Raw genomic sequence first — 21,130 nt, forward strand, 5'->3', positions numbered from 1 at the left:
ATGGTGATGACATTGCCTGTTGTGATGTGTTGACTCTAGCCAGCAGCGGAGCACCCACACAGCTGATTGTTCCCTACCTCCTTCCCAACAGGAAGGGTGAGAGAAGAAGAGCAAAAGCAAGAAAACTCACTGGTCAAGACAGAGTGAAGGAAGTAGGAAAATAAGTGACATAAAGGCATCACTCACTGCCTCCCAGAAGCAGACTGATGCTCAACCAGTCTCCAAGCAACAGCCACCTTAGAAGACAAACTCGCCTTTGTCCACTATGTCACTTCTTCCACTGAGCACAATATTATATGGTATGGAACATCAGTTTTGTCCAGCTGGGTCCCTTGCTAATTACTTGCTCATCCCTTGATGAAAGGATGGAGTGTGTCAGAGTGAGATAACAAAAAAAAAAAAAAAAAAAGAAAAAATCAAAGTCTTGATGCTGTAGAAGCAGTATTCAGCAACAGCCACACATTGATGTGTTACTAACACTGTTTTAGCCACAAAATACAAACCACAACAATATATGGTTGCTATGAAGACAGTTACCTCCATCCCAGCCAGATGCAGCATACCCAGACAAGGCTCTTTGCAGGGAGGTTGGACTAGATGATCCCCAGAGATCCCTTCCCTCCCCTGTCACTCTTTGCTTCTGTGCTAAGCTAATGACAAGCCTCTCAGTATTTGTCAAGGTTTCTCTGAACTTGTCTTGGATCTGCACTACAGCTTGTTTATCCATAAAACAAACATCTAATGACCAGGAGAATATTGCCTCCTTGGTTTTGGCAAAGTACAGGTGTGGGATGCAATGATACATAAAATGTACAGGTATATAAAGCATATAAAGTGTGCATGTGTACACAGGCACTCTTCTAACTAATAAATGGCAATCAAGTCATTATTCTGCTCAGAGCGAATTATCTACAACCATAAAAAAAAGTCACCGCAGGGCAAAATGCAATGTGGAGGAGCACAGGATGACAGAAGAAGCCCTCACTACATGGACACAGGGTGATAACAAGGCTCAGGGCTGTAGGAGCTCGCTATTCAGTCCTAACCATTAGGGCTCCCTCTTCCACATATGCTCATGTTTGAATTGAGAAGTGTGGTCAAACGGTGCAGGTGTGCTGCTCAGAGTTACTGCGGTTGTGAGGACAAGGTGGCCAGAGCTGCTGAGATCCTGTGGCATCTGCCAGACTCAGCTGTCACCTTGAGCAGAGTGCTGGGAGACCCTGCCAGCCCATTGGATGGACTCTGAAATGCTCCCTATCACCTCCCTGACACCACAGAGGTGGAATGAGAACACAACAGAGGCAGGTCATAGCTTACAGGTGCTGGCACCTGCACCATAACACAAATGAGGACCATTACTGAGGATGGACCTGACATACAGCTGCCAAATGGATGAGGGGCCCCCAGCAACGTTCCTCACAGTTCTTCCACAGACATCTGCCTACAGCAGTCTGACTCCAGGCTACATGGGCTGTACCACACCAGTGGTGGCCAGTAGCATGTTGGGAGTGGGAAGAGGTGGCAGAGCTTCTCAGTGCTCTTAGGCTCCCAACAGTAACAAACCAACAGGAATTCAAGAATCCCATTCTGTGACTTGGATAAAACAAACTGGTGACATGCTTAGTGCTGCAGAAGGTAGCAGACCTCACCAGTCTGTTTTGGTAATAGGCTTAATCCAGAGCAATTGTGCAGGACACAGCGAAAAGGCACCTGGAATACTCTAAGGTCAACAGGAAAGCCGTCACACCCTGCCGAGACTCAGCTCTAACTTTTCTCCAGTGCTTCAAACACAAATACATAGACAAGGTAACTGCAGAAGCTGTGTCATACACATAAAAAATACTATTTTCTTGCAGGCAGCAAAAGACATGCTCAATAATAAGATCACTACAGTATAAAGCATGGCAAGTAAACAGGGTTAGCTAGGATTCTGTCTCCTTTTACCCTCTTTTTTGGTTGAGTCAAGCTACTTAAGCTTACTCTACGCTAGGAAAAAAAAAATGTTATCCAACTTATTTTATTGTGCTTAGACGTTCCTGGAAAAATGTGTGTGAGACTAGCCATACAGGTTCTTTGCAGAATGAGGGTATTGCAAAGATCATCCTCATAAGTAATCCAGCTTCCTAATGGTAAGGGCAACAGGGAAGAATGCTTTGGACTCCACAGTTATTCACTGCACAGCTTCATCTCCTTCCTTATTCAAAGCACAGATGGCTGCAGCCTTGATGAAACTGGGGGGAGAAGAAAGATTCCTTCTGCACCGCATTACATCCCTACATCATGAGGTTGAAGTGACAGAAGTATGCACTCTCCATGTCACCTGGCAGATGACTCTACAGCTGGTGCAGAGAGAGAGGAATATAAATGGAAGATGCTACACCTTGCTGGCAGTGCCTGAGCTTTCAGCACTGCAGCACAGTAATGGGGGTTGGAGACAGCAGGGGAACTAGAACCAAAAACCTGGACCTGCAAAGCCTGCAGGCAACTTGGAAAAGGAACTATGAAGCAATTGCAATCCCTGCACTCTGTTCTAAATGAATACAAACAGGGAAGGAACAAAATGGGGTAGAAATGATTCAGAACCATATACCTAACTCTAAATCTCCCAAGCTGGGATTTATCTCACTTAACTTTGGCAAGCCATAAAGGAAATCATTACATAGCTAATATATCTATATTCTCTTTCCAGACAGGGAATAGGGGAAAGGATCTTGACAGACACTTATTATACACCTGGCTATTAGAGAATCTTATGCACATTGTGTGTTCCTTGGCTAAATTTAAATGATGAGATTCCTACCCTTACTGACTTCCCCAATATAACCTCAACCTCTGTAGTACTTCCAGATGAAAATGTTTGAGTTTAAAGACAACCACAAAACAAAACACATACAGCAGCTAAGAAATATTATCATATGCTTTCACCCTGGGAACAGACACAAGGATATTGTTTCCATCTACCCCACATTCTGCTGTGTAAAGAAAACAGTAACTTCTTTATTCTCTTGCTTTCTTAATATGTGTTTTCAAAGCTCATATTTAATATGTCTCTCCCTATTCAAACAGAAACTTCACTTCACTGATAAAGGGAGTATAACTTGGATATGTATGTACACAAAGGTATAAAAGAATGACAGATGATTTTATATGTCATTACACAGAATAACAGCTATCAAAGCTATCAAAGACAAAAATATGATCTGGATTAATAATCCAGATTTAAATATTTGAAGCCAAATTTTAAGTTTCTACAATCCTCCAATGAAACTGCTGGAATGATTCACAATGTTTAAAGTGGAATAACTGCATCTTAACTTGTTCTCCTACATGCTCATGAAATAGTATTTTATTAGGTTTTAGATTTTGTTGGGGAGGGGTTGTTTGTTTGGTTGGTGGTGTTTTTCTTAAAATTTCTTTTAATAACACAATTAGAATATACAGAGGGGGAGAAAAACCCTAGAGGAAGTTGTAAATATAAGTAATAAGTCTTTATAATATAAATGAACTGGCAGCATTACCTTTAGATGATTCTACTGATCATGACGGCATGAAAACACTTAAGATCCATGAGAAAAGCTGCACATATTTAATAGCTAGCTATCTGAATGGTGGAAAACAGAGAGAAGTAAGTTACTCTGAAGAACTTTGTCCCCCCAAAAAACCCAAAAACATCTCCAGCATATCATTGCTACTTCAGTCTACAAAGAACCCTCTAGCTGAACAAATTAAGAACAGGAGCAGCAAGAAGCACACACAGATCAACTTGTTTCCTGTGCTTGTTTTATCATGGCAGTTTCAATGTCAGTTTCTGCTCCCTCTCTCCCCTCAATTTCTTCAACTGTACCTCCTCCTGTGAGAAGAGAGGTGTGCTAAGAAATAAAAGAGATGTGCTGATTCATCTCTATTTATTTCTGCTAAAAGGAGATGTGAAGAGCTTTGAGAACATTGAGAAGATTTGGGATTGAATCACAAAAGAAGATGGTAGGGAAGTTTCATGCTGCTAGAAAAGTATGAGAAAAACAAGAATACGAACAAAGCGATGAATAGTTTGGGACAAGGGTACTTAGGGGAAAGAAAAAAGAATGTAATCCATCCTGCCTGCAAAGCTGACTGTTAATAGGAGATTTTATGAGTTAGGGATACAAGGTATGTATAACTAAGGAAGGTTGAAAAAACACCTTTACATCTTTCTCCATGTTGCAGTACTCCCTCTGCTCCTATGTCTTATAAGAACTATCTCCAAGCTAGTATCAGAGTCATTTCTCATCTACCAAGTAACACATATTAGACATGCTAACATCCAGAAGAAGCATTCTTAGGCAGTGACAATCTCTGACATCTTCATTATTGGAAGATGATTCCTCCCTTACAAGCACAGAGAGCTTGCCTTTGCACAGAAGTTAGATGTTTCAGTACTTCAGAAGCAGAGTCTGACACCAGCAGAAGTGTCACATTGTGGCAGAGCTATTTTTGTACTGTCTATATTAGGATTGTCTTCTGGTATCAGCAGGAGATCTGACAAAGAGCTGCCAGTAGATGAATGAGACTGGATTAGGGAAAAACAGCAAAATAAAGCATGTTAAGATAAAGTGATACATGAAAGATAGGGTGCACTGTAAGAAAAAATTACTATGTATCAGGAGCTCTTTAGAAACAAAAATTCTAGAAGAAATTATCCAAACTTATATACAAATGTATATGACAGTGCATGTATATAAGAATAGCACCAACAGGCACAGATGAAGTAAGAATGACTAAGATGCAGGAAAAGATGCTGAAGTCAAGAAACAAGTATCAGCACAAGATCCAAAAATGTGCAGAAGCAAAAAAAGTGAACAGTGGAAAGTATTGCTGAAATGCTTAGTAATAGATCAGGTGAGAATGCTGACATTCTTTATGCCAATAGTATCAGCAAGCAGGTCCATTGTAGCCACTTATCTAACAATTAATTTAGGTACAGAGATGATGGCATAGCGGAGAACAAGGCATGAATAGTTTAAATATTTGCAGAAGCAATTGAACTTGAAGTCAGCAAGGACTGAAGAAACTAACCCCTTAAACAGATAAGGAATTATCTCAAATAATCTCTCAACCAAAACCGTCTTCAGGTCCTACTGGAGAATGGAGAGGACACTCCACGGAAGTGGAGAAGCAAATAATCATGAAAAACCTCTGAGGACCTACAGATCCATTCCCTAACATCAATTTCAGTATAAGAGAAGAATAATTTTGTGAAAGGTAGAACAAAGGTAGAACAATGAGGGTATAACAGAACATTCAAAATGAATTTTCAAGAAAACTAATCCAAAGTCCCAAAGCACTCTGGCTGTTGGTTCTCTGGCCACCCAGAGAGCAAGTGCATGCTCCAGCCTTCTTCTTGCTGTGTGCTTTAGTTGCACTCCAGCCTTACAGCCTCACAGTCCTGGTCCAACATACTGGTTGCAACAAAAAACATTCTCACTGATTACAACATCTCCTGTTCTGACAGTCTGTAATTGAAATAATGCTCTGAATGGAATTTTCCAGTTGCACCACAGCCTACACATCTGGCAAAACCTGTAAAGCATTAAGTCCAAGCAAAAACTGTAATCGCTTCTCATATGATCCATGCACAGTTTACTCTGTATCTCATTAAGAACCAGTACTCGGTACATAATAACATATTATTGCAGACAGGTCACAACAGAGTGAAGATATGCTACAAGCAGGATCAGAGAAGTGATTGCCCCGATGTACTCAGCACTGGCAAGGCCACACATTGAGAACCGGTTCCGTTTTAGGGTCCTCACTACAAGAAAGACACTGAGGTACTGGAGCATGTCCAGAGAAGGGCAAAGATACTGAACAGGTCTTGTGAGAAGCAGCTGACAGAACTGGGGTTATTTATTCTTCCTAGTAGCAGATTATAGGATGAGAGTAAATGGCCTCAAGTTGAACCAGGGGAGGTTTAGATTGGATATTAGAAGAAACTTCTTCATTGAAAGCGTTCTTAAAGAACGGAACAGTCTCCCTCAGGGAGGTGGTTGAATCCCCACACCTGGATGTGTTTCAAAGACACAGAGATGTGGTGTTGAAGGGTGTTTAGCATCAGACTTGGGAGAATTAGATAATGGTTGGACTCAATGATCTTAAAGGTCTTTTCCAACCAAAACCATTCCATGATTCTATTATGTCAGGACACGTGCTACTGCAGATAGTACATTTGAAAAAAGACTTCTAGAATACTACATTTAAGGCCACTTACTATTATCTTATTCACCTATATCCTTGGAGGAAGTTTTATAAAATGGATTTCTTTCAAAAGCAAAAGAATTTGGCTCAGTAACTATAAACTGGAATTACTCTAAAAATATTGCTACATACTTTTTTGCTAGTCACAGAGAAGTTATGAAATTTGCTGAATAATTTGAATTGCTGTCTTACAATTGCCATGTAATAATAGCTTATAAATCATGTAAGTTACTAAATAAAAAGAATATTACTATAGAATTCATCACAAGAAAAAACGTTCAATTTTGTCAAAAATATTGCTTAAGCAATTGAATGTAAAAATACCCCAACAATCAGGATAAATGAACTATTGCAATCAAATTTTTGAAAACCAGAAAAATAAATTCAAATTATAATCTGTTTTGACCAAGGATTTTGGTTGAAATCCAATACAAAAAAGGAAAAATTAAGTATTTGCTCATATCTAAAGCTCTGTGAAATGACCAGAAAGTATTTTGCTTTAAAAAATTCTTTAAAATAATAAATGCAGTCTGATTTTCTCTGTTCTATAATACCACCATAAGTTTTGAAAACCTCCTTGTTCTTTTCATTGACCAGATTACCTCTCCCTGCTCTTTCCTTTCTCCTCCTCCTCCCCAAAAACATGCGTTTGATGTGTGGTATCTTAACTGTGACTTATTTTGTACCTTTGGAAAATTAGAAATAGTTTTACAATAGCACAGACAAGAAAATATGCAGAAAGTAACATACATTTTGAAGTGTCAAATCACTGATGTTAGTTGATATTGCTCTCAGCCAGTCAGCACTCTCCTGGGCTGTATAAAACTGAAGTATCCCAGTACTAACTCCATCGAGTGCCAGCACTTCAAATGCGTTAGATCTGCAGTAAGAAGAAATATATCCGTAAAGGAAGATATGTCAATTTGCTGAAACTGCCCAATATTTCTCAGTGTTTCAGTGATTTTTTTTATGTCTTTTGAGAAGTTTTGAGTCTGAACTTTACAGATCAAAAGAAAGGCAACAAGAAGGAAGATAATAATGGGCAGTTCCAGGAGCACCACATGCAAAATATATTTTCTCTATACCAGTGTATCTATGTGCTGATCATTTACTCCTCATGAGTATGCAAATTATGTTCATCATTATGGAACTTCAAGTAGTGCATTTAGGAAATATGTATTAGATTTTCTTTAACTTTTTTTTTTTTCTCCATGGAGAAAGTTCTTCATGGAGAGAGTTTTTAGCCGTTGGAATGTGCTGCCCAGAGAGGTGGTGGAGTCACCATCCCTGGAGGTGTTCAAGAGGGGATTGGATGTGGCACTTGGTGCCATAGTTTAGTAATCATGAGGTCTTGGGTGACAGGTTGGACTCGATGATCTTTGAGGTCTTTTCCAACCTTATTGATTCTGTAATTCTGTGAAAATCTATTTCTTTTATCGCATTTTGGTTTCATTTACTAAGAATGTATTAAGCTACAAACTGCCATCTCTGGCTTTAATTTCTTACATTTTCTACATATCATAGAATAGAATGCTAGGGGTTGGATGAGAGAAAATGGCCTCAAGTTGCACCAGGGGAGGTTTAGGTTGGAGATTAGCAGAAACTTCTTCCCTGAAAAGGGTGGGTTCCAAAAGACTGGATTTTGTCCCCCAGGGAGGTGATTAAATCCCCATCCCTGCAGGTGTTTAGAAGAGGCAGAGATGTGGTGCTGAGGGGCATGGGTTTTGCACCAGGCTTGGTAGAATTAGACAATGGTTGCACTTGATCTCAAAGGTCTTTACCACCTGAACTGATTCTATGATTCAACATACTATTGTGAAAGAGATTTTTAAGTATTTCAGTGATTGCACATGTACTTGTTTTGTGTACAATATAGAGAATACCACTGCTACCTACTACATTTACAAATTAGAGCTTTATACTTATATGCTATATTGCTATCTTTTTGGTATTAACCTAGAAGAAATGAAACTATTGAATTGAGAATACTGATCCATGAAATTGCTGGGTTTTCCTGGGATTCTCTGATGTAAGGTGAAGTCCTCTGGTGTATAATATATGATACATGCCAACATGAGCATTCAAAATGACACACAGAAGTTAATAAGCAGTTATTAATTCCTGATTTAGTGAAAAAGTTATTAACCTAACATTTGTCATTTGTAGGCATTTTGATGGTGAACATGAATACTGGAATCTACATACTTGCTAGTAAGGGTCATGTAAAATACCCATCACACATAATATTGAATAGACAAAGTGTCCTAGCAGATATATATCAGCTGATATGCTTCAGTGCTAAAGGAGTTGTAAAGTGTTGTATTTGCTCTTTGCAAAATAACTTTCTTGGCCTGAAGACTTGAACATATATCGGTTGATTTGCTTATTTTCCTTTCATGATTGAATTATTGTGGTAACTAATAAAAGCTGATGACAAGGGCACAATTCTGTGTCACTTTCATTTCAGAAAATCTGTTTGATCTCTTCAGAAAGAAAGAAAAGGTCAAAACAAATCCTTTTATTTTCTTCTGGTAAACTGAGTGGAATAATCACTTTTCAAGCATAGTGTTCCTCCCACCTACAACTCTGACAAAGATCCTAACAGTGCCATAATGGAATGACTTATGTTATGATTTCTTCAACATCCCACCAAGACAGAGAAGATCTCTATGCATTGATACAGAATGGAGCATAGACGTAATACAGTGCCATGAAGAGAAGCTATTCACAATGCCTAACTTAGATAAATTCAAATATCAAAGCTAAGATGCTAGAATCTTTACACACAGAGAGAGGATAATCCAGAGCATTTAAGAAAGCCAAGAAACTGTATGTGCTCTCCATTGAATCCACAGGGTGTCTAGATACTAGCTCAACTTGAGTAGATGAATAAAAGTTTGTATACGAATACCTCAGCTAAGTGGCACAAAGTTATACAAGTGGCTGATAAAATATCACAGAAAACAATTCCTCAGCTAACAACCAATTAAACCAACACAGGTAATCAAGATTAAAAAATACAAGTTTTATTATAAAAATGAACCAATTTTTCATAATTTGAAATATGGTAGTAGCAATAGGGCAGATTATACCAAAATTCTGGATTTACCTTAATGATGTCTTCAGAGATGATTTGACATGTCAATGGCTTTAATCTACATAAGTGTCTCAAGGAAGTTTTTTTTACATAAGTATTAGATTTGGATAACAACTACTGGACTGCCTGACACTGTAATGCTAGTTGAGGTTCAAGCTCTTGAAGTCTTTTGGCATGAGGAAAGTCTGTAACTCCCAGCAATAAATCCCTGTCATTACTACAGAGATCATTAGCATCTTTGTGTTTAAAGTATATGCAAAGATTATTTCAAGATGTTAAATTCTCCACATGGTTTAAATATCCAATTTATACTGTCTGTGAAATTCAGGCATGTTTATTACAGAAAAATAGATGTCCATGTGCTTGAGTTACATTTATTAATGTTGTGGATTTCTTTGAAATCTAAATAAATACACTCTGCCTTCTGAGGAAAGAGCAATATAGCTTGATCATAGGATTAGGCTTATTATTGATAAGACAAAACAGTGCAAATCAAGTTTTTTCCCCCATCACTCCTCTGAAAATTGGCACTTCTTGAACAAAGGTATTTTGTAAAATAACAGCAATAGAACTAAGTAATGAGCTTCACATACTTCCAATATGTTCAGCTCATTCCAGAATTTTTTTTTCCATGTTTTGGTGTCAAAGTTAGTGGGAAACAGGCATATCTGCTGTAGAAACTCAAGGCTATTTATCCTGAGGCATTCATTTATTGAAGGCATCTGGTGGCAGAGCCTTGCTGAGCTAATCCTGGTGGACTAGACTTTAGTATGTCATCAGCAAGCACAAGACACAGTAAGTCTCAACTTTTCCAAAAAGAAAAGAAAAAGTAATTCTTTCAACTCAGTAGTAATATTGATACAAACAATTCCCAGAGAGTTTGTCTTGTTTGGGGGACACAATTTATTTTGCTTTTCTTCTCCTTACTGGCAATATGCCATGGAGTGATCCACTCTACTGACTTCTAAGGGATAGTCTTCACTAGGAAAAACAAGAGTGAAGAGCTGTCACACCAATTTTCCAGAGCAACACATGGTCTCTGGGGGAAAGCAAAAATGGTTCTCAAGTACACATATCCTGACAAGAATGGCAATTCTTGATTCTTGCTTGTCTACTTAGTCACAGAACAGATTTTAAAACTGAAAGCTAAATACCATGAAGATAAAATACTAAAAAAAAAAAAAATCTCGTTATGTTGGTTTCACACTACTGAACATAATTAAAGAGATGCATTTAATATATGAATATTAACAAATAATATTCACATATTTATGTATATATAATATGTGAATATATTGCCTTTGAGGCAAAGAAAAAGATTTCCTTCATTTTCATGTCACTGTTTTTTGACACACTTTTGGACTGCAAGTATATTGCATCCAAAAGTATGTCTAATTTCTGACCACAACATTTTGTCTCATTTTTCACATATGGAACAGGTACCAAACCCATCTTAATCTCTAAGAATCAATATTCAGTGATGATCTTTTATTCTAACTGTGTAGGATAGGTCTCCAACTTATCAGCATGGCAGAAACCACAAACATTTTCCACAGTGAAATACATTGATTTTATTACATTGCTATCAGGTCTAAAAGCCTTTGAAAATGAATGTCACTTTTCAACTATGTAAAATTAAAAAATCCCCATGGTGTTAACATTCCTTAAGTGCCAAAGGAAGCCTCAAGTCTCAAATCCTAAAACACTACAGCTAAAAATAAAAACAGCAAGTAACACTACTACACCCGAGGAGGAGCTTCTTTACTTTGAGGGATGGTAGAGCACTGGGAACAGGCTGCCCAGAGAGGTGGTGGAGTCTCCACCTATGAAGGCAATCAAAGCCTGCTTGGACACTCCTGTGCAACCTGCTCTAGGTGAACCTGCTCTGGCAGGAGAGTTGGACAAGATGATCTCCGGTGTTACCTTCCAAACCCTAACATTCTGTGATTCTGTGACCTTTTGAAAAAAGATAGAGGTGTCCCTGGCTATCTCATGACACAAGCTAAAAGTATAACCTTTTTGCAGAAGTTACTGGAGAACTCAAAGGAAGTACAAAGGTTAGTACAGTGCATAGTTTAACCACAGAGGATGTAATATAGCCTAATCTGATTGTATCAGAATAGAAACTACACTAATAGTATACTACAGTCTAACAGACAATGCTATAGAATGTTTCTAATTGAAAACATGTCCAAAAAATTTATCAAGGTTGTCATGTGCTGACATGACATATATTATAATACTCTATTTTTTAAAAATGAAGGCCACAAAATGTTCTTCAGTAACACATCAAATTCTGCTAGACCTCATGACAAACTTTTCTTGTTTCTAAGTTTATCTGAAAGGCAAAGCTTTTTTGCACCACCAGAAAAGGAATGCTGAAAACATAAAGCAATCTTGAACATAATGGAGAAAAGTGAATGAGGTCAGAGAGGACATCCAGACTGGCTGACAGCACTTTACCACATCAGAATAGCAAGAGCAGTTGGATTTACAGATACTGTACCTAGAATATATAATACTAGATATTAAAATAATCAGTCTGTGATTGATTTTAGTAACAAAATATACTAAGTCAGCTGAAGACAAATGAAAGAATTTCAGCTCAGCTTTTTCTAGCATGGAAAAGAAGAATTGAGAAAGTAGAGCACACATTACCTGTAACAGCAAAATTATCATAATGCTTTCAGCATCTTTTCACAAGCCATACCATTTTGTGTAGTTACAAGGCAATGTCAATTAAATAATTCTGATGAGAAGAATGGTACGGACTTCTCTGAATTTAATTCAGGGAGGGAATAGAGATAAAAAACCTTTCATGTAGTCCATGGAAGAGGCACACAGATGTGCATGTGAAACTATGGAATATAGTTCAAATATCACATCAACACAGACCTCAAAAGTCATCTGGCTCTTCTGTTAACAGTACATCTTCTCAAGACTAACTGATGTAACCAAGACAATAAAATACAATGAAGCATTTTAACAAAAGAAAGTTATGACAAAACCCATGAGGGAGACAAAGTTACAAGGATGACATACACTCATGGATTAAAAAAGCAGACACGCTGCCTACCACCGTACGCCAAGAGGCTACAAGCAAATGCCCAGAGAATGGCAAAATGAGCAAATTGGTCAGAAGGATCTGTGAGGCATTCAGGGGAATTGTCATGAACTCATTCAAATCACTTTAGACTGATGGCTTAAATGTGACAGGGAACAAAGATGCGTAGATATGGTCAAAAGGAGGATTGTTACCGAGACTGATACAAACATTTATAGTTGTACCTGCTTGTAAGCTTGATTTCACGCAGCGCAGACACCGGATTTTAGAGAGCAATTACTGAAGACAAATGTTGTAATTTATGCTGATATGAACATAGAGACATGTAAACAGAAGGATACAAGTGGGATAATAGTAAAACTAGGTACACAAATTTCAGATGTAGAGAGAACAGGATAAGAGCAGTCTGGTGTCCCTCAGGAAAAACAAACACCTCAGGAAAAAGAACATGGGAAACACCTCACCCACAGTAATTCTCAAGATGGGATTCCTTTAATGCTCATATAGATGTTTCTGTTGGTTTACAAAAACAGTCAAGGACCGTTTAGTAGAACTATAGGATATGCTTTGTGGAACAATGTAATTGTCCTTTAGAGTGTTTACAACAAAATGGGAAAAAAAAAAAAGAAACCAAACCACTCACCCATAAAAAAGGACTGCTGTATATACTAAATATATGTGTCAGTGGAAGGCATAACAAGAGAGTATGTCTTTCCAAGACTGAAACTGAAAGCACTAAGCTCCCCAATCCTTACAAGAATATATATCTATATCTATGCGATGCATTGGCCCTGGGCCAGCAGCTAAGCATCCACAGTGCAATTCAACCCCTACTCCTCTCCAGTGGTACAGAAGAAAGAATAGTAAAAGAAAACTCATGGGTTGGAATTAAGATAGTTTAATGAGCAAAGGGAAGAGGAAAAAATTCCAACAAAGCAACACACAAACCAAGTGATGTTTGCAAAGGCAACCACTCACCATCTCTTGCCAGCAGAACGATACCCAGTCATTCTCCAAGCAATGACTAGCTCCCTCCAAACCCCCTCTTCCCCGTTTTTACTGCTTAGCATGAAATTACATGGCAAGGGATATCAATTTGGTTAATTCAGAAGTTTAGGTCATGCACTTTCCCAACTTCTCATTGAGTGGGAACAGAACAGGAAAAAGAGAAAGCCTTAATGTTGTGCAAGCATTGAACAGCAACAACCAAAATATTGGTGTGTTAGTATTTTAGTCATAACCCAAGACACAGCCCTGTATGGGCTTCTATGAAGAAAATTAACTCAATTTCAGACAGACTCGGTTTCAGAAGGTGCATTACTTCAACTAATTCTCAAAATGTACACACTGCTTATTTGGGAACAGTAATCCATTGGGATTGCTCCATCTAATGCATGCAGTGCACAGAACAGGAGTGAAACCGCTTCAAACTGTGAGGGTGATAACTGAACTCAGAGATTTAAATGTTGTATCTTCTTCAACTTATCCTTTAATTTGAAGAACACTGATGATAAATTGGTGATGAATTGATATAAACATCCAAACAGAGACCTGTTCAGTTAATTTACAGGTGAACTTCTTACCCTTCAGTGGTTGAAGGCTTGTGATAGATTGGGAAGGACTAGACCATATGAACTGATCAGCTGTAGTAGCAATGATAAAAGCAATGGAGGAAGCGAGACTAAATAAAATAGAATTAAGAATTCAGACTGTAGAAGAACTTAAAAGTTTTCTGGACAATTCGTAATTTATTTTTTCACCTATGATGTTTTAACACAAAGTTTGGGAGAGGAGTTGCCAGCAGATTCAGGAGACTAATTGCTCTAAGTTAAAGCAGCCTAACTGTCTTACTATAAATCCACTTTTCAAGTGGATTTTCAAGTTGTTCCACAAAAGGGCTAACACATCTAGCACAGATCAAGAAATGAACACATGAAACTCCTGGTAGCAGGTGACTTGGAATCCCTGTTGAAGCATCAACTATACAATTCTCTCATTAACACAAACTAAAAGGTAAATAGCATTCAATTAAAAAAATGAAAAATAACAGAAAATGAACTTTTGTTTTCAAACATCTGGAGAACTCCTTGCACTGTAGACTAATGGGAAGAGTAGTACTGACAGATTTGAGGCAGACCTCCTACATGAGGTGGTTTGCAGAAAAAGAACTGATGCATGCTGCAATGTGTTAAACCTTTCTCAAGCACATTATTTATTGAGGCTTTATTAAACTTCACATTTATTTTCATCTTCCCTGGAGTCCAGGAAAAATCACCTTTGGCAATCCATGGCTACGTTATGGACCATTACTTAGGTCTCTGGAAAAAAAAAAATCAAAAATACAGTATTTTGTACCAAAATTTTGTATTTTGTACTTTGCCAAAATTTCTTGTTAATATGAGTTTCTACATGACAATGATATGCAGCATAGTCATGATGATTGTGCAGTATGCTATCATTTGTAAAGAAAAAGAGGAGTTAATTTTCATCATAGAATCTGGGAATATAGAAGTATTCTACTAGAGATACAGACTGAAATGTTGTACCTTAAAAAAAAATAATTCAAGTAACACCAAGCATAACCTCTGTACTAGCTGCTGATGCTGAGTATCTAAGGTACAACAGATTACAGAAGCATATTGGGGGAGGGAGGGCTATATTTATTGTCTTTTGTCGGGGGTTTTTTGTTGTTGTGGTGTTTTTTTTTTTTTCATTTTAACTTTGATAATTGCCATTCATGCCATTAATCTCAAGAAGATGGACTGCATAGTTTTTAATAAGACTTTCATATCTCCACTCTGAGGATTCTTATGGAGCCAACACTCTGGAGCAAAAATCTTAGGTGCAGGCTAGCTAACCCAGTGTTTCCCACTTTAGATTACAAACCTTAGCTTATCCGTTCCAGCTTTGTACCTCGAGATGCGAGCCATTGACAGAGGAACTGATAAGGTGTCTAGCCAGCGCTTCTCGTACTTTGGCTGATTAGCTATGGGTGAAGAAGGCGACGAGGGAGCCTGTGCAGAATAAAGGAGAATCAGTAAGTGTAGTTTATCTGACAATATAGTGAGAAAAACATGAATGTGCATCTCTATCTCTGCTTGTCTCAGAAGTGAATGATTACATAAATAAAACTATTCGAGAAACTCAGGCTTTAGCAGAGAAATAAAAAGAAGCATTCAAGTAGAAAGGACCCCATCTGGGTATTAGGCTTATGGATTAATTTCACTACTACCTAAACATTAAAGACAGTTATTTTTGTTAGTATTTATAACTGACAATAGAAAAAAATAGTTTTTAGACATAAACATCCTGAAGTTCCTCTAAACACAACATAAAATACAAGTTTAAATTAATTTGTTCTTTACAACTCCTTTACATGCCTCTAAGAATCATCTGGGAAAAAAAATAAAATAAAATCCTCATGTAAAGACTACACTGGAGAACACTGGTTTCTTATTTCTTATTGTGACTTATGCATAATTTTATTTAACAGTAGACTTAAAAGTCTGTTTTCTGTGCTATCACTGTCCATATACAGACTGCTGAACTTTGAAATTTCAAAGTTTTCTTCAAATGCTGCTGGCAGAAAGGCAAAATAGTTGATATCATCTGCATGTCCTATACTGCTGTGATCTCAGGAGAATGAAAATATGCAATTATACAATCTACTCATTTCATGTAACTATGGCATACAAAAGAAATTAAATATATGCAAATATAAATTAAGGGAATTAGCCTGAATATAGAGCTACTGAGAAAAGGGTCTACTCAAATCTAATCTAAAGCTCATATAAAGACTGTTCAGCCTCTTTTCACAGACAGTGATATTTAGATCAAAGTTCATTGTTTGTGCACTCTCCAAACCAAAAACTACTTGTCCCATGTTGTACAGAAAACTTTCCTGTAGAGAAGGGAGTTGAAAGTTAGTTATTTTTATACAAGACTTAAAGACACATTGAATAGTACTTAGAAAAGCAAAAGATTCAAATAATGACGCAACTTCAACTCTGTTGTGGCCAACGTGTTCAAAAGCCATAAAACTTACTCAAAATAAAGAGCATTCTGAGAATTTATCAATTGTTCTATTTGCTCATAAGGACTTATTTGTAGTTTCCTACCCTTGATTCCCCTCCCCCCACCCCAACCCTTCTTCTTACAGACAGTAAAGGCTGATCTTTCTATTTACTTCTCTAAATAAATGAAAATAGTGAGTTTCACATTCTAACAGGACAACTGAGAGTTAGTGACTGATACACACTCTCCCAGTAAATGAAAAATTTGTAATGAAATTGCCAGAGTCAGTAACACTAAAGAATCTTTTAGACAGCAGAGTCTTTGGGGAAAGGAATTTCATTTAGCATATTTGCAATCCCCACAACAATCCAGCTTTCATTTGATTGAGATCTCCTGGTGTTGCAGTATGAATATTTCATAATCTAGTCCATAGACTAATTTTATTTCACAGAATTAGCCACAAAAGGCTGAGGTGTCCCCAAAGCTTAGTATAAATTTCATGTCATAGAGAAGAATCTAATACATATTTTAGAATTCTGTTAAAATGAAATTAGAGAACCATGCGCTACCTGAAGTTAAAAATGATCAACATAATCTAATGTGCCTCTCCAAAAACTGAGATAGCTACAAATAAAGCAGAAGATAGTCTATTACAATCAAGCACAAATGCTTGAATATGATAACTGAATTTAAAATGAAGAATCAGATAATAATGAAACAAAAATTGTTGCAGCACCTTCAGCTATCTTTCCCATCTTCTCAAATCTCAAGATACAGAAAACACCTAGACAATTTGAATATAATTAGACCCATAAACTGCAGTAGAAAAGACGACCAAAACTACTTAGTCAGTATCTGTTAATCACAAAGTTACGATACACTTCTAAAGAAAATGTGGCTTCTCCAGAAGATTTCAAATTTTATATATATTTGAAAAACACACTAGAATGACTAATTTTATTATTTTCCCTGCTAGTTCTGGATTTACTTTTACCTGAAGAAACCCTACTGCATCATCTGAACACTAATGACTAAGAACAGGGAAAGGATATGACAGGTTCAAACTGGTTCAAGTTTCAAATGTCTCTTTCTTACCAAGACATATTCTACTAAGACATTATGGTGGAGCATAAAGTTGGATTGACCCCTATTTATCTTAAGGGCAAAAGAGGGTGTACAGATGGCCATAAAAACATTGCATAGTGATAAAATATTATCATAGAAGCAGCAGTTTATTTTGTTCAGTTTGCTCTTAAATTTATTAACGCTTCAATCTGAAATGTATCCCCTTCAAACCTTATGGATAAAAACAACAAACTGGGGAAGAAGCAAGTTAAAACAGCATTTGCAAACAGAGGTCACGTGTTACAAATCTTTTAAAGTTGTCCAAAATTGCTAATTAACATAGGAAAAGCAATTGCTAAGGTATATATGGATTTCTCAAAACCTTTTGTTCCCCACAAAAGATTCTTAACTGATTTGCTGTGAAATAAGGTTAAATGCTTACATGAATTAGTAATCAGTTAAAACATAACAAGCAAAACCCACAACACTTAAGAAGAAGTTTTCACTGCAGAGGGGTACTATCTGTTCAGTGTATTGATTAATGATCTGGACAAGATGGTAAACACCAGAGTGATTATGAAAATCAAGTAAGGAAGAACACAGCAAACATCTGCAGTAGAAGCTCATGATACTGAGTGACTAAGAGATGAACAAACTGTTGAAATGATAGATAAATCTATAGTAATCACAGAATGGTAGGGGTTGGAAGTGACCACTGGAGATCATCTAGTCCAAGCTCCCTGCTAGAGCAGGTTGCAAAGGAACATATCCAGGCAAGTTCTAAAAGTCTCCAAAGAAGGAGATTCCACAACTAATCTGGGCATCCTATGCCAGTGCTCCAGCACATTTACAGGAAAAAAAGTTCCTCCTCAAACTCAGGTGAAACCTCCTGTATTCTGGTTTGTGCCCACTGCCCCTTGTCCTATTATTGGGCACAACTGAGGAGACGACCTCCACCCATTAGGTATTTATAAACATTGCTAAGATCCCCTCTCAGTCTGCTCTTTCCCAGGATAAAAAAATTGCAGCTCTCACAGCCTGTCCTCGTAAAAGAGATGCTCCAATCTCATGATCTTCGTGGCCCCTTGTTGAACTCTCACCAGTAGTTAGTTCCCTGTCCTTCTTGAACTGAGGAACCCATAACTGAACACAATATTCCAGGTGTGGCTCCAGCAGGGCAGAGTAGAGGGAGCGAAGAACCTCTCCTATACTCGTCTTAACGCACCCCAGAATACTGTTGGCCTTCTTAGACATGAGGGCTAACACTCATGAAGACAGACAGCATTAACTTTCCCTACACTGTAAAGGGATATCAACAGGAGACTAACACTGAAAAATAAGATCTTGCTGTTGTGGGAAAAGCAGACGTTGACATGAATACAATCGTTTTCATGCAAATAATTAAACAAACAAAGATACATTAGTCTGGAAAAGGAGCAGCTGAGGGAATTGTATGACAAAGGATGCAAAAAATAAATAACATAGAAAGGCATTAGGAAACAGTGCTTCACTTGTCCTTTTTCAAGGCATAGAAGCCCTTAGGCCCTCTTCAGAGCATAAGAAGCAGGGGTATGAATTAGAAGACAGTAGGGCAAAAATCAAAGAATGTATTTCCTTATATAACAAAGCTCTGGCTCAAAAAGCCCCTAAGCCAGAAATCGTCAGAGGTGCAGGAAATATACACTATAAATAATTTCACATAATTTCCTCTGGTTTTGTATTCTCTTGTGGGCATCTGCTGGGAACAAGCTATTTGACTAGATAGTCCTTTAGTCTGACCCAGTGTATTGAGCTGGCTGACCTTCAAGTGTTCTGTCTACTAAACAGCTGCTTCTGCTTCTCATGTTGAAAACTCTTCACACTGTTCCTCTAAAGCATAAAAAAAATTTAAAAAAAAAAAAATCGGCAGTTTAGAGATCATCTAATTACAGCTCTTATCCTCTGGTTCATTTCACACCTTTGTCTTTCTGCTGAGACCACCACCAAAGCTGCCAACGGATTTCAATTTGTTTGCAACACCTGTCCATTAAGAAGTGAAATGAACACAGAAATCTCATTTTTGGTAGAACACTGAACAAAAATCAGGTTATAATAATTGCTACCTACCCTGTGTACCCTTGATCTGAAGGACAGCCTGATTCTGTGTTCTGTTAGCAATCACTGACCCATGAAGGACAACAGAGGCAAGAGCTTTGTAAGTTTTAAAAACACCTCTATGATAACTCATTATGAGGTGGTCAAGAAATTTTCCCAAAAGTAGAATGCGTCCAGAAAGTTTTCTGTTAAGTGGGAGACATAATCAGATGTGTCTCTATAATTAAGTTTCTATTAAGAAAGTAGGAACAAAGGTGAAAGATCATAGTTGGCAGAAATTGTAATTTTTTCATCTTTTTGTGACATACAGTTTTCAGAGCTTGGGAAACTCTCTTATTTTATGTTGATTTTTTTTTTAAAACTGTCATTGATTCTAAATCTCTGCAAGAAAAATGTCATGTCCCTCAGAAGGAAGCACTTCTGAATCCTCCATGGTAATTTAATTTGCACCTTGAAAGCAGTCACAATGATATTTCAGGTTGACCTATCATTCTTTGGTTAAACACAAGCTTCAGGCAGGGTGAAGCTGGGTTAATTCCCTTTTGGAGTCAGAAATACTCAGGGTCATGTCACTCAGCATGATTAAGCTTGTTTGTAAATATTTTTCATCTCATATTATAAAGGCAAGTCTTCATAGTGGATGTAGATGAAAGATTATGCCTGGAGTAGCAATGTATCTATCGCAAGCAATGATAGCTGGACTCCATGATCTTAGAGGTCCTTTTCAGCCTTAATGATTCTATGATTCTCATACCACAATTAAGTAAAGAGACAGGAGTGAAAGTCCTTTGATGCTAAACTAAAAGAAACACATTATTGAGATACCTGTAGTAAACAGAAATCAATTAGAGCATTCGACTTGTCTCAGAATACAGAGGGATTTAATGATGCTATCAAAATACCTGTGCATTGCTTTGATGCAGCATCAATTCAGGAGAGGCTCTGTGTTTATTTATTTTTAATGGACTTCTTACATGCAGGTGCACAATTCTGTGGCAGCTTTAAGAAGACAGTAATTATCGGTAAAATATGCATCACCAAATCATTTAATAGATAAATGCTTCTATACTGGAAACAAGCTCTTCCACATGAAGTAACAATTTGGACAAGAAATTTGATGCTTTTAAAATTCAATGAAAGCGGCAGCTTCCAATTACACAGTTCTAGTCTACATTATTTTAATTGACAGATGCTTAATTAAATGGGAGGAAGGTGAAACATGTGAAACAAGGATACTACCCTTCCCTTTCTGTCACTGGAAAGAAACTTTTAATTCTAATGCTGTATCACATGCACGCTTTTAAAATCTAATGCCTGCTCTTGAAGGCATTTCATGGATAGTTTTGGATACATGAAAGGATAGTTTTGCACACATTGAGCACCTGTATGTGGAATTGACACAGAGAGTCTGTACAGCAGTACATGTTAGAGACTTAAATGGCCCTAATTCTGCAGCAGCTATGTGTTTAAATCAGTGGGATTGCTATTCTGTGAAGAATACATTAAATTTGCAAGGAACAAATTAAAATCCTTCCATTATATAAGTTTCTCTAGAAGCAATTTAC

At 37.4% G+C, this 21,130-nt stretch overlaps 1 protein-coding gene across 1 annotated transcript in view; it reads right to left on the minus strand.

Annotated features, from left to right (window-relative positions):
- SNTG2 (syntrophin gamma 2) overlaps positions 1-21,130 on the minus strand; it is a 180,557-nt gene that overhangs the window by 36,529 nt on the left and 122,898 nt on the right. Inside the window, exons 9-10 of the mRNA XM_054383622.1 lie at positions 15,279-15,406; positions 6,982-7,111 (exon numbers count right to left, since the gene is read on the minus strand). Coding sequence (XP_054239597.1) covers positions 6,982-7,111; positions 15,279-15,406 — 258 coding nt within the window. The remainder of the gene's footprint in view (positions 1-6,981; positions 7,112-15,278; positions 15,407-21,130) is intronic.

The sequence above is a fragment of the Indicator indicator genome, chromosome 9 (genome assembly GCF_027791375.1).
Source record: "Indicator indicator isolate 239-I01 chromosome 9, UM_Iind_1.1, whole genome shotgun sequence".
Taxonomy (NCBI): Eukaryota; Metazoa; Chordata; class Aves; order Piciformes; family Indicatoridae; genus Indicator; species Indicator indicator.